The sequence below is a fragment of the Nanorana parkeri genome, unplaced genomic scaffold, assembly GCF_000935625.1.
Source record: "Nanorana parkeri isolate BGI_ZX_2015 unplaced genomic scaffold, ASM93562v1 scaffold679, whole genome shotgun sequence".
NCBI lineage: Eukaryota > Metazoa > Chordata > Amphibia > Anura > Dicroglossidae > Nanorana > Nanorana parkeri.
This window is the reverse complement of record NW_017306947.1, coordinates 118,599-130,751: the sequence shown is the minus strand read 5'-3', so window position 1 is coordinate 130,751 and position 12,153 is coordinate 118,599. Positions and strand designations below refer to the sequence as shown.

Genomic DNA, 12,153 nt, shown 5'->3' with positions numbered 1-12,153 from the left:
TACCACTCCTTTTATATTATACTAGCTTTTCCAAGTGACTAAGGCAATAATATAGAGAATCAAACTTAAAGGGGAACTTTACACATATCTTCAAAATAACAACAAAGGCACCTTTAGAAATGTTTAGTAATGACAATCTACAAACAGATACTTCTAGATAATTGCAGGCTTTTACATTTTTTGCATACCTTGTTTTTCATTTCTTCCCCAATCTTCTCACAATGGTCATTTTACTTAGGGCAGGTTACTAGATCTCCCTTCACTTCCTGGAACGGCACATGTGACTAGGACATGTGACTATGCACATCATCTGAAGGGAGGAAAGTGCCTTTCCCTGAGATGTCATGAGATTACAGATGAGATTTACCAGCAATGCACTGTTAATGTAACCTTCCCAGAATGCAATGCTTAGGCACATTACATCATTTGTGCCAAAGTGGACCAGGAAGTGGAAAAGAAATGCAAGTTAAAAAAAAATATGTTTGTTTAGCTAGTGCATGTAAGATAATTTATATATCAGCATGCAGAGCTGTATGCTGATATGAGTTTTAGTCAAAGAGGGTAAAGGTCCGATTTTACAGTTCCGCGTTACGGTTAGTCACTTTGTGAATAGTGATTGTAGGGAATGCATGTGAACTTTGAAACAAAAGCAGAGAGAGGAAATGCCTCTATCTGGCGCAATAAAACCTTTTATTATATAAAAGAGATTAAAATCAGGTAAAGCATTCACCGGTTTCAGACTGCAAAGAGCTTGTGAGTGTAACCACCACACAGAAAGGGAGCTGACACCATGGGAGCTGAGGCCCTGAAGTGATAGAATTTCAGTCCTCCTCTAAATAAATCCACAGGAAGCCAGACAGAGATTTTGTGCCAAGAGTATATTTTGTTTTCAAGTAAGATTGCAATACAAATTTATATTTCAGATGCTGGTGATTTTTTATTTAATTTGTTAATAGTATTTAGGTATTTCCTGTAAAGTACATAAAATACATAAAAATCAAGTTTGAAGAAGCACCCTTGTTGAGATTTTAAAGAAGACCTCCTTCAATACATTCCATTTTACATAAAATATATTATATTTTAAACTTAATTCTGTTAAACAAACAAAGCAATTGAAAAAAAGAAATTGAATAGCAGAAAAGCAGGCTAATCCATAAGGAATTATGCATAGAACAAAACTGGGGAAGGTATTCATCATAACTATTCCATATTTTGTAGTATCCTTAAAAAATAATGAAAACATTAATGTAGTGTATAATGCTAAAGGCAGTTAAAAGTAACTCAGACCCCACAGTGAATTGATCCTGCTATGCAAATTGGTAAAACATGGATGGCAACTATTTTCAGCATTGAATTAAACATGATTTAAACAAATTAACTGACATAAACAAAAATAAAGAGACACACAAAGGAAGACCAAAAACACCAAACTTGTACAGCTGGGTGGTTCTAGCTAAAGAGGCCTTTCCCACCCTAGTCGGCTTATAGTACCGGTTATCCCACCATTGCCCAACACTAAATCAATTTCTGCTATTTATAAAAACAATGCCTCATCAGTAGGGAACGGTTAAGGGTTATCAGGTTATTTATGGTCTGTGTACCATTAAGGAGATTTTCCTTTACTTCCTGCCCTGGAGATGCAACAGGAAATTAGAGGCTATCTCCCAAAGTGAAGGAAATTCCCCTGTTAAGACAGTTTGTCCCCATTCTAATATTTATCCTTATTTGTTGGATAACAACTATATAATTGTGGAGTGTTTTACTCCACTTTACCTCATACTAAAAAAATGCCTTTACACCACTTTAACCATTGTGGGGCCTAATTTATTTGAACGGTTTCAGTTGGCTTTAGTGGTAGACAATATACAGATTGCCAGTGCTGTTGACTTAGGCTGCCCATATACACTAAAAGGCACTGGCATATGCAGGCATAATGCATATGCCATCAGGCATCTGTCTAAAGCTGGCCATGCACCTATAGATTATCTGCAGATTTCCTATGGTCAGATGAAGAAAGGGGGACAGATTTCTCTATCTACACTAAACTGTGTGGATGGAAGAATCTCCCACTGGGCAAGCTTCAGTATCTTGCTTGTCGTCCCTGCTGGCTCTCAAAATACCTGAACAATGCTTGCATCCAATCAGATTATTCAGGTATTTCGAGAGCCAGCTGGGCCGACTAGCAAGATACTGAAGCTTGGCCCAGTGGGAGATTCCTCCATCCACACAGTTTAGCGTAGATGGAGGAATCTGTTACACGTTTTCCAGAGAAAAGGCAAGTCAAAAGCCTGGCTGTATGGGCTGGTATACCTCAGGACTAGATTAACAAAAATGAAATCCTTTTGCAGGTTAAAGCAGTTACCATATATGTATTTTGTTCAGCTTAAAGGGTTAGTTCACCTTTAATTCTTTTTTCAAATATTCATATACATAACATCTTACATTGTAAGCTAGAATACTGCCCTCTTTTCTTACTACTGCTACTGTGGGATCCCCTCTCCATGGATGAGCCACCCCAGCCCCTCAGGCACGCAGGTATGAGATTTCAGCTTGCCTAGCCACACCTATGCAGTGAGTGAGAGTGAAAGCGGACTGTGCATGCATGATTAGGCAAGCCAAGTTCTCATAGCTGAGCGCAGGGGCAGCGTATTCTTGGAGAGAGGGAGCCCATGGTAGCAGCAGTAAGAAAAGTAAAAATAATTGTGAAAAACGGAGGGCAGAATTTTTACTTACAACATAAGCTGTAAATATGAAAGGTGAACTAACCCTTTAAACTACAAATTGGCATGAGATTAAGTTGGTATTGCCAAATCTCCAATTATTAAGAGGTTGAACTCAGTGGACTTAGCATATAAAAACTGCATGTGGAGATGAGTCCATTAACTTTTTCCTGGATTGCACTGACTGGTAAATTGATTAAGCATAAATAATGCAACTATTCGTTTTCTTCACAGCTTTTGCACAGTCCACTGAAAACCGTTGTGTTTTTCTTTAGGCGCACAAAGTTAATGGGCACCAGTCTTCTTCACTCATGGGCACTCCTGGGCAAAAAAAAGGAAACAGCCTCTGTCCAGCATTGACAGAGATCTGAAAAATAAGTTCTGTGGTGTCAGCATCATAAAAAGCTAAGTGACTTTTAAATAAATCCAAGCAAACACCAATCCTCATAGGCATTTTTTCCAATTTCAGGGTCACAAAAGATTCCCCAATGCCATAAAACACATTGTGGTCTTGCTTACGCAAAACCCAATAGCCGTTTGCTGAATTTAACTCCCATGTTCCTTTGCGCTCTACTGATTCCTGCACAACACCAATAATCCAACTGCTCTTGCTGCCCACGTCTACTTCCCAATAGTGGCGGCCTGATTTAAAACCAGGCTTTCCCAGGATATATAACCCTGGTTCAAAACAGTCCTTTTGTAGCTTCTTTATCTGAACGCAGGGCTCAAATCTTACTTGTTTCAGATCTGGAGATAGACAGAGGCTTGGATGAGCACTTTCTGGGTCAAATTGTATTTCTACTGGCACTGGTTTAACTATATGAGTAATTTCTTTGGATAGCCGAAGATGCACAGGAGGCTCACAGCCATCCAGTTCCTCTTTAACTGACAGAGACAGTGTCCTTAAACGAACACCATTCATGCTTACTTGATCCTTTGTCTTTGTCTCCTTTAGCGACTCCACAAAATGCACCAAGTTCAGAAGTTTCTCCTCTAGCTCATGTTTTGCTTCATTTTCTACTCTCCTAATGTTAGCCAACCTCATCTCTTCCTCTTCTTTCAGTAACTGGTGAGAGTTCTTGTAAAGTCTGTTATGATTCAGCATGTGTAGAGCAGAATTCTTTTTTATTGTGTTCATTTTGTTTTGCATATCACTGAGTAGCTGACAGGAGAGCACTTGCATATGTGAAAGACACTGTTTGGCTTCTTGCAGGGAAACGGTCTGTGATTCCATTGGTGAAGACACATTGTGATCTTTACTTGTTGTCTCAGTTTTGCTATTTGGGTCTTTGTGTTCGCTGGTCTGTATAGAGAAGGATATACATTACCCTGTTAGGATCCAACTAATGTATACAATCTTGAAATGTTAGTGTTTACTTGATTACAAACATGTATTTCTTTACATTATTTAAGCACACACTAAAATTGTTCATAGACCTCAGATGGTGGCCAGATGTACACAAAGTCTGGTCTTTTCTTACTTGCTATGCATATAGGACATGTGTGTTTGTATAACATCTTGGAGGTCTAAATGTTCTCACAGACATTAGAGATAATTGTATGAAATCAGATGAGTTTTTCACCAAAGTTTCATTTGGAAAGCACAGAGACCCATATTTAGCAGAGAGCATACCAGGTGGTAATGTTGGCCTGTGAATCTAGACATAAACAATGGTTGCCAATAAGCATATTCTGATTTGCAATGAAGGAGCGCCCCTGAAAATGGCCTGATTTACACATACAGCTAAAGTACACAGTAATAATAGTTTGTATGTAACATTATTTAATGTCTACGAAGGAATGTTCTGTTTGGTGTCCCATTTGTAGAGGAAACCTGGAACCTTATTTTGCTTTAAAGGTCATGTAAACCCTAATTGAGTAACATTTAGTTTAATGAAAGATGCATATGTTGAAACAGAGGTTTGGCATAGCTTTAAAGCGGACCTTTACACTCAAAAATCAAATTCTACCAATGCATCCCTCTATGTATGATGATTAATAATAACATAGACATGTCAGGTTTAAAATGCTGTGCTTATGAAATACTTACACTTGCAGAGCATTCACTTCCTGCTTTGAAAATGCAAATTACTTCAGTTTGGTAAAGAAATGCACACTGGGATTGCCTTGTCATCCGCAGCGCATTGCTGGAAAAATCTCATCTGTAATGTCATAAGATCTCGGGGAAAGGCATTTTCCTCCCTTGAGATGATGTGCATGGTCACATGTCCTAGCCACATGTCTAGTCACATGTGCCAGAAATCCAGGAAGTAATAGGAGAGCTAGTAATCTGCCCTTAGTTAACATGACCACTGTCAGAAGACTGGGGAAGAAAAGAGAAATAAGGTATGCAAAGAATACAAAGCCTGCTGTTATCTAGAAGTATGTATGTATTTGTTGATTGTCAACCCCTTCAACTCTGCTATATTATCAGCTGCTTTGCAGGCCTTCAGCCACCCCATTCTTCAGCTGTAATGACCAAATACAGAGTGGGACCTGTCCAGTGGGGTGCCTTTGAAATCCAGAGGTCACGGTAAGGAAACAATCTGTTACCCACAAAGTTCCGCAGAAAAGAAAGACAAAGTAAACCATTGCTGCTTTTCTGGAAAAACATGTACACAATCACAGAGCATTCCTCTTACAGCTACTGGGAAGAATTCTGAGGATGGGAATGTCATTCGGAGGAATTTTTTGGTGTATAAAGATCACTTCTCTAGAATAGCAAATCCTTCAGCATTCCATGTAAACTATCCTTGATAGTTACAATAGAAAATGCCGTACTGTTTCAATGTCAAATATAAAGCAAAATCTAGGTAAACTAATATTTGGTGTGCTTGCAGTTGTGACACAGAAACCATATGACATTGTTCTGCTCAGTGTTTTTTTTCTGGGCACCTTTTTGCCCTCAAAAAGCATGCGGCGGTCACCTTAGTTGTGGGCAGGTGCATCCCTGCTGCCACAACCAAGATGCCCACCGACAATAAACCTCAATGCCAGCGGCCATTTTGGTTGTGGTAGCGGGGACGTGCACAAGATGGGCAGCGGCAATGAGGTTTACTGTGGGGGCGGCCATCTTTTTGGTGGTAAACGGCTCCAGAAGAGAAGCATCATCACCCTGCGCAGACACTTGCGCATTGTCTGTATGGCAAGTGTACAGACACGTCGACAGACAAGCATCATCATCCCACGCGGTGATTCTATATTTAAAAAGAAAAAAAAATTAAAGGGCTACCGGTATGTGCCGGTACTGAGTACCGATGCGTACCTCCAGGAAAAAAGCCCTAGTTCTATTACTATGACCCAGATCACTTGTAGCAGCCTGCTCCCCCCTCCTCCCCGCTGTAGTTTTTATGGTCCCCTACTTGTCCTTGGATAAGTCGTTTTTTTTTTAAATTAATGTATATGCTTGTATGTGGGTGAGGCCCATTACCCTATTATTGTTTGGGGGTCCCATGTGTTGTCAGTCCGCCCCTGGTCATTATTACATTTCTAAAGGTGTGTTTGTTGTTATTTTAAAGATAATGTCCACTTTAACATGTTAAAGCTTATGTAAGATTTTAGCTACGTAGTTTACATATACTGTATTTCTTTTCTCAAAAAATGTGAACATGCGAGTGGTGCATTCTTCAACAACGAAGGACCATCAAACAAACAGAAGACTCTCACAGATTAAGTAAAACTATTAAAGTTACTGCAATCGCTGCATCTCTTCAAAACTCATAATATAAGTGGGGTAACTTCTTTCTTTACAACTCTTTATTTAGGATAAGCAGAGAAATCCACTGAAAATAAGCAGAAACATATGCCCTCCAGACGCAGTTGGGAGCGTAGAGACAATAGCAAATGTGGTTCTTCCTTAAAGTGAGGTCTTTTTTAATGAACTTTACTTTCAATGAAATAATGAGAAATCTTATTTCTCACAAATAAACATTCAAAATCTAACAGTTTGATCTTCTCCGTCAATTTTCAGCATCAGAACCCTTACTTGCAAATTACTCTTGCCCGGATATTTGAACAAACGTTGGAAGGTGCTTATTTCGACTGATCATTCTCTAATGGCAACTTTAGACTAACCACAATTTGGGATGAAAAGATGCATCTATGATCTTTCTCGCTGACCAACCATTGGATGCAAAATGAATAAATAGCAGTGTCCTTTTCTTTGGAAAAAGGGAACAATTGCTATATAATCACATCATTTTTTAGAATGTAAAAAATAAAAATAAAATCTATCTCTGCTATAATGAGCACTTCTCATAGCCAGTGGCGTGCGATAATTATCCACAAATTACCTGATCATCTAAGACAATGTTTAAGATTCCTGTTGCTTGCTTACACCATTACATCGTCATACAGCATAGTGATAAACTATAGTGTATGAAATATAAAAATCTAAAGGTCGCAATACTTTTTCACCAAAATCTGTTTGAAACATGTGTCTGCTGAAGGCTTTAGAGTAGACTACCAATTAGAGTCTCACTTACCTGTAATGGAACCCGCCTAGTCAAGCCAAGTTTGTCTTTATCCCCCCTCTGCTCAGGAGGGGTGCTCTAAAATGTAGATTGCTGTATGCTTTACAATGAGGCAGATATCAGCAAAGCTAGCTCCGCTATGATTCCAGAGCAGTGGATATTATTATTTTTAATATACAGTATTTATATGGCGCCAGCAGATTGTGCAGAGCTGAATACAATCAATGCCAGATCCCTGCCTTCAGCATGAGGCAGAGCCCTATTTGGAGCAACATAAAAGTTGTCTGTTACTGTCCTCCTGTTTATGGAGGTCACTTGCAGAAATTGAAGGGGAGGCAGTTATGCCAATTCAATCTCTTGCGCACAGTATATTACAATCACAGTGATTGGGAAGCAGAAAGAGCATCTACATTCTTGTATTAGTAAGGACAAGGGTGAAGTAAAGAAGAGTGGACCGAAGAGTGGACCCAAAAGAGATCACTGCTTCTACACAGAGGAAAAGGGTACTTCTATGTGACATTCTGGCAGGGGATTTTCTATTCTGCCTGTGATAGACAGTATTTAAATGCAATGGAATGTATGCCCTTCTGAAGTTTAGGGTTCTAGTCCTTCCAGTACACTTCCCTTTTCTGTGTTCAATATTAAAAGTAATCACATTGTGATCACTATTACCCAATGACTCCCCAATTACAATATCCTCGATTAACTCTGCATTATTAGTGACAATTAGATCTAAATTAGTGACAATTAGATCTAATGCCGGCAAAAACCGCATTCTGACAGCTCGTATAGATCGAGAGATATCTCTCTCTCAGATCGTATACTGGCTTTTTTTTTTCATTCACTTTCAGGAATAGATACATAATGTATCCCTGAAAGAAGAATGTTTTAGTTTTCTTTAAACAAATTTTTTTTTATTCTGTTATTGCGGACAACCCATGTCAGGTAAAACCACAACTTACCAAGATATTCAATACAAATAATACAAGGTTTTCTCAAAACTACCTCGACAGTTGCACCAGAAATAACATCTTTCCAACTTTCACAACATTCCCGTGCTGGTTGCCCCCATATCCCAGTTTTCTAATCTTTGTTGGAACGTTCAGAAAACATTTAGTGACAGCTGAATCCTGAACTGCTGCAGGATCAGTGTCACTAACTTATTATTGGCTGTTCTGAAGTTTGAAACAGTCTAATAATAACCAAAAATCTATTAATTTATCAAGCAGTAATAGTGAGATTAATTCACAATATCTGCTTGATATAATTAAATAAATAAAAAATTTAAAAGTTTTTAAAAAATAGTGAAAAGTGTAAAAAAAATAAAAATAGTGAAAAGTGTGAAGAAAAAAAAAGTGTAAAAAAATAAATAGGACAAATAAATGAATGTATTTATTGCATTTTTTTTTAGCTGTGCTGGTTTTGTAAAAAAATACTACAAATCAAAACTGGGAAAAAGTATTTTTTTAAATGTTTTTTCCTCTTTTTTTTATATTTTATTTGTCCTAAGTGAGGCGTTAGACACACATATGTGATATAAATATGCAGCCTTATCTGTCCTCTAAAAAACAATATATGATATGTGTGGGTGTACTTTGTAAGAAAGTATATTACTGACGTGGAAGAATCACACGGCAAAAATGTCAAAAGTGTATCAGTCATTTACGAACAGAAACTAAAAACAAGCTCAGTCATGAAGGGGTTAAAGGAGAACTATGAGGTGAGTGCTTTTCAATCACCTCATAGTTCTAGCCGACCTGTGATAATGAGACTGTCACAGGTTGGCTCAGTAGATCGGGAGGTGAGCGAACACATACCGGGTTTGCTTGCCTCTCGATCCTGTCACGGCTCTCTGCTGTGACAGGGGAGGGGCTGGATTCCCCGCTCCGATCCGCCAGTGCTGACTGCGGAACGAATGGGGAGGGGTACAAATGGCTCTGCCTCTAGATAGGCAGAGCCAGCTGTCAGTTACGCAGCTGGGCGGATCCCGGCACAATTGTTGGGATCCGCTGCGGCGTCTCTGTATACCGCAAGCAGCAGCTTGCTGTACTGAGCCTAGGGTGACGGGAGGACGCTAGTTTGTGTCCTCCCGTTACCCTAAGGAGAACTATGGGGAAAAGCCTTAACCCCATAGTTCTCCTTTAACTGATTTAAACCAAAAGTTGAATCGGGCTTTAAGTAGTTTCACTAGTGTAGCCTTGCAGGAATGTGTGTGTGTGTGTGTGTGTGTGCATGTGTGCATGTGTGTGTTAGTACTATTTTGCACTTGTAATCTCACCCGGACAATGCTGAAATGTCATCTCAGTGTCAGGCTGTAAAGCCCCTACGGAGGCTGACCTGCTGTTTGTCTATGGTCAGGAGAAAGACATCCAGAACATTGTTGCAATTTAATACCAAAAAGATTCTTAAAAGGAAACTTGGAATTGAAGAAGAAACTCCAGGCATGTAAAAAAATTAACCCTTGCAGTGGGGCTACCGCCGCACTGCAAGGGTAAAGTGCATGTTTTGGTCTAGGGTGTAAAATACATTAGATACACTCACCTGAACCTCGGTTCCTCAGCAGTGACTGCTCATCTCTCCCCCCCTCCACTCCGGCTATGGAATGTCCCTCAGCATCCTCACGTCCAGTGCAAGTGAATGGACGTGATGACGTCACGGATCCTTAGACCACCGGAGCACAGGTGAGAAGAGGCTGCATGGACTGGTCTAGCAGTATAGAAGTATATATTTTTTTATTTCAGACCCTAGACCAAAAAGAGCACTTAACCGTTGCAGTGTGGGGGGTCGTTCCCCTCATTCACATGGGGGGGCAGCATCTGGGTGCCGAGGGTATGTGGCCTGGTATGGCAGGGAGGGGGGGCCCACACTGTTTTTTTTTTTCTCTTTTTACCATTTCTTTTTTTTTAAAGTTTTTTTATTTTTCATTTAATTTTTTTCTTTCTTTCGGCTATTCACTAACTGCTGTTCGGCCCCTATGAGAATAAGTGCGAAAGGCAGGGAGTGCACTTCCGAACTGCCGGAGGTTCGGCTCAGCCCATCCAGATGTTGGATCGGCTGAGTCGAACGGGTTCTGCACTTCGTCTCAGCCGAAGCCAGCCGATGTACAGCTGAAATCAGAGCCGTACATAGCCGAAGTGAATAGCCGAACGCTGTTCTGCTTAGTTCACTTTGGCTCGGTTACTCACTCGCTGTCTTCGGCAGCTTAGTGAATAAACACCCTAGAATGTTAAATATTCTAAATCCAGAGCAAGTAGTATACAGCATTACATTATATAACACATTGGAATCTCCAATATCCCATTCCCACAGTTGTTACCTTATTATCTTGCTGTGGAACATCAGGTTGAGTGGCACTCACAGACTCCATGGTTACCTCCTCCTGAATTTTCTTTTTACTTGTGTTGGCTTTGCTTCCTTTAGAATCTGCAAACACCCAACAAAATACACATTGCAGATAAAGTGAGCGATATATCACTGGGCAACGCCTAATTTTACTGCAAGTACTGTGGCATAACATCATCATTTGTTTCTTGATACTCTGTATAATAAAGTTCAGCTGCAGCTACATTCTTAAGTTACACACCCCTGTCATACGGTATAGTCATTAGACACCACTTTCTGTATTACAGTTAAGGAATATAGTGGATTCGCCTCCCTGCTCCAGTATATTGATTTCACAGTGAAGAAGCAGCAGCATGATGTCATCCTTGTGCTCTTTCCTCCTGTGAGCAACATACCCTATGTCAAAGAACTGTAGAATGCAATACAGCCCGCTTGGCTGGTACTGTTTTTTTTCAGAACATTTGCTGCATTGCAGGGGATTGCAGCAAGCTAATATAATCTAGTTTTTATAATATTTAATGGTATTAAACTCTCTGGAATTCAGATTTAAAGCTGCAATTCCTGTATAATGATGTGTTATAACATTCTTCCAACCACCTTCCTATGTGTTTCTAATGATTGGGAAAAATCTTATCTTAGTTATTTCATGTGTAAGCTTTGTGGGGGCAGGGTTCTGAAAAAATTGTGCTGACCAATGGCGGAACAATTGCACAGGGGGGCCCAGCCAGGACATTCCCCTGATGCCGTGCGGGCCGCCTGGGTTGCTATAGCATCTCAGGCTGCTGCCTGTCACTGGCGGCTGTGAGGAGGAACGTGCCGCTATTCACATCACTGACAACCTGTCAGTGATGTGTGCAGCAGCCATTCCTCTTTACAGCAGCTGCGGAGGAGGTGGCTGGACCCATCGATGGAGGAGGCGGGGCCCATCGATGGAGGAGGCGGGGCCCGGCGATGGAGGAGGCGGGGCCCGGCGATGGAGGAGGCGGGCACAGTGACAGAGGAGGTGGGCCCCGCCAGCGACTGTGGGGGAGAAGGCGACGGACAGAGGATCGGGGCTGACAGGTAAGAGGGTTTGACCAGCCCACCTGAGACCCCACCATTGAGAGTCTATGGTGGGCTCTGCAGGGTCACTCTCAGGTCGGATGTTTGGGTTATCAGGTGGGCGTAACTAGAAATCACAGGGCCCCATACAAAATGTTGCTATGGGGCCCTGTGATTTCTAGTTGCGCCCCTGGTGCTGATGACACCCATCTAATAGATCCTAATGACTTGCTTGTGATTTGTGGCAAAAGACAGTGCCCATAAGGGTCACACAGAAAGGGCTCCTAACATAGAGTATGAAGCCCTGTTCACATTAGCGCGCATTCACGCAATGCAGAATATGTGTGATAAGCCTGTGGTCCCATTGTTTGTTAATGATACCATAAATGTGGCAGGCAAAACATGCATTTTTGCCCGCACTTTGACACGTGACAAATGCATGTGGTCAAAAAACATGTGAAGCTCTCAGGTAAAACTGCTGCATGAGTTTCTTAGATACACTTGTCGTGCGTAGGGCAGCCCATTAAAACAAATGGACTGCCCTATGCTGACACGCAGCATACATGGCAGAATGCAAC

The 12,153-nt window shown here is 40.8% G+C and overlaps 1 protein-coding gene across 1 annotated transcript; it reads right to left on the bottom strand.

Annotated features, from left to right (window-relative positions):
* Window positions 1-2,991: 2,991 nt before the first annotated feature.
* On the bottom strand, window positions 2,992-3,825 carry LOC108792746 (nuclear factor 7, brain-like). Its single transcript, XM_018563588.1, has one exon. It carries the CDS (start codon window positions 3,823-3,825, stop codon window positions 2,992-2,994), a length of 834 nt encoding a protein of 277 aa, XP_018419090.1.
* Window positions 3,826-12,153: the final 8,328 nt, after the last annotated feature.

Bases quoted from the DNA above. Each gene is read 5' to 3' on its own strand.
- LOC108792746 (XM_018563588.1), bottom strand. From the start codon at position 3,825: ATGCTGAATCATAACAGACTTTACAAGAACTCTCACCAGTTACTGAAA.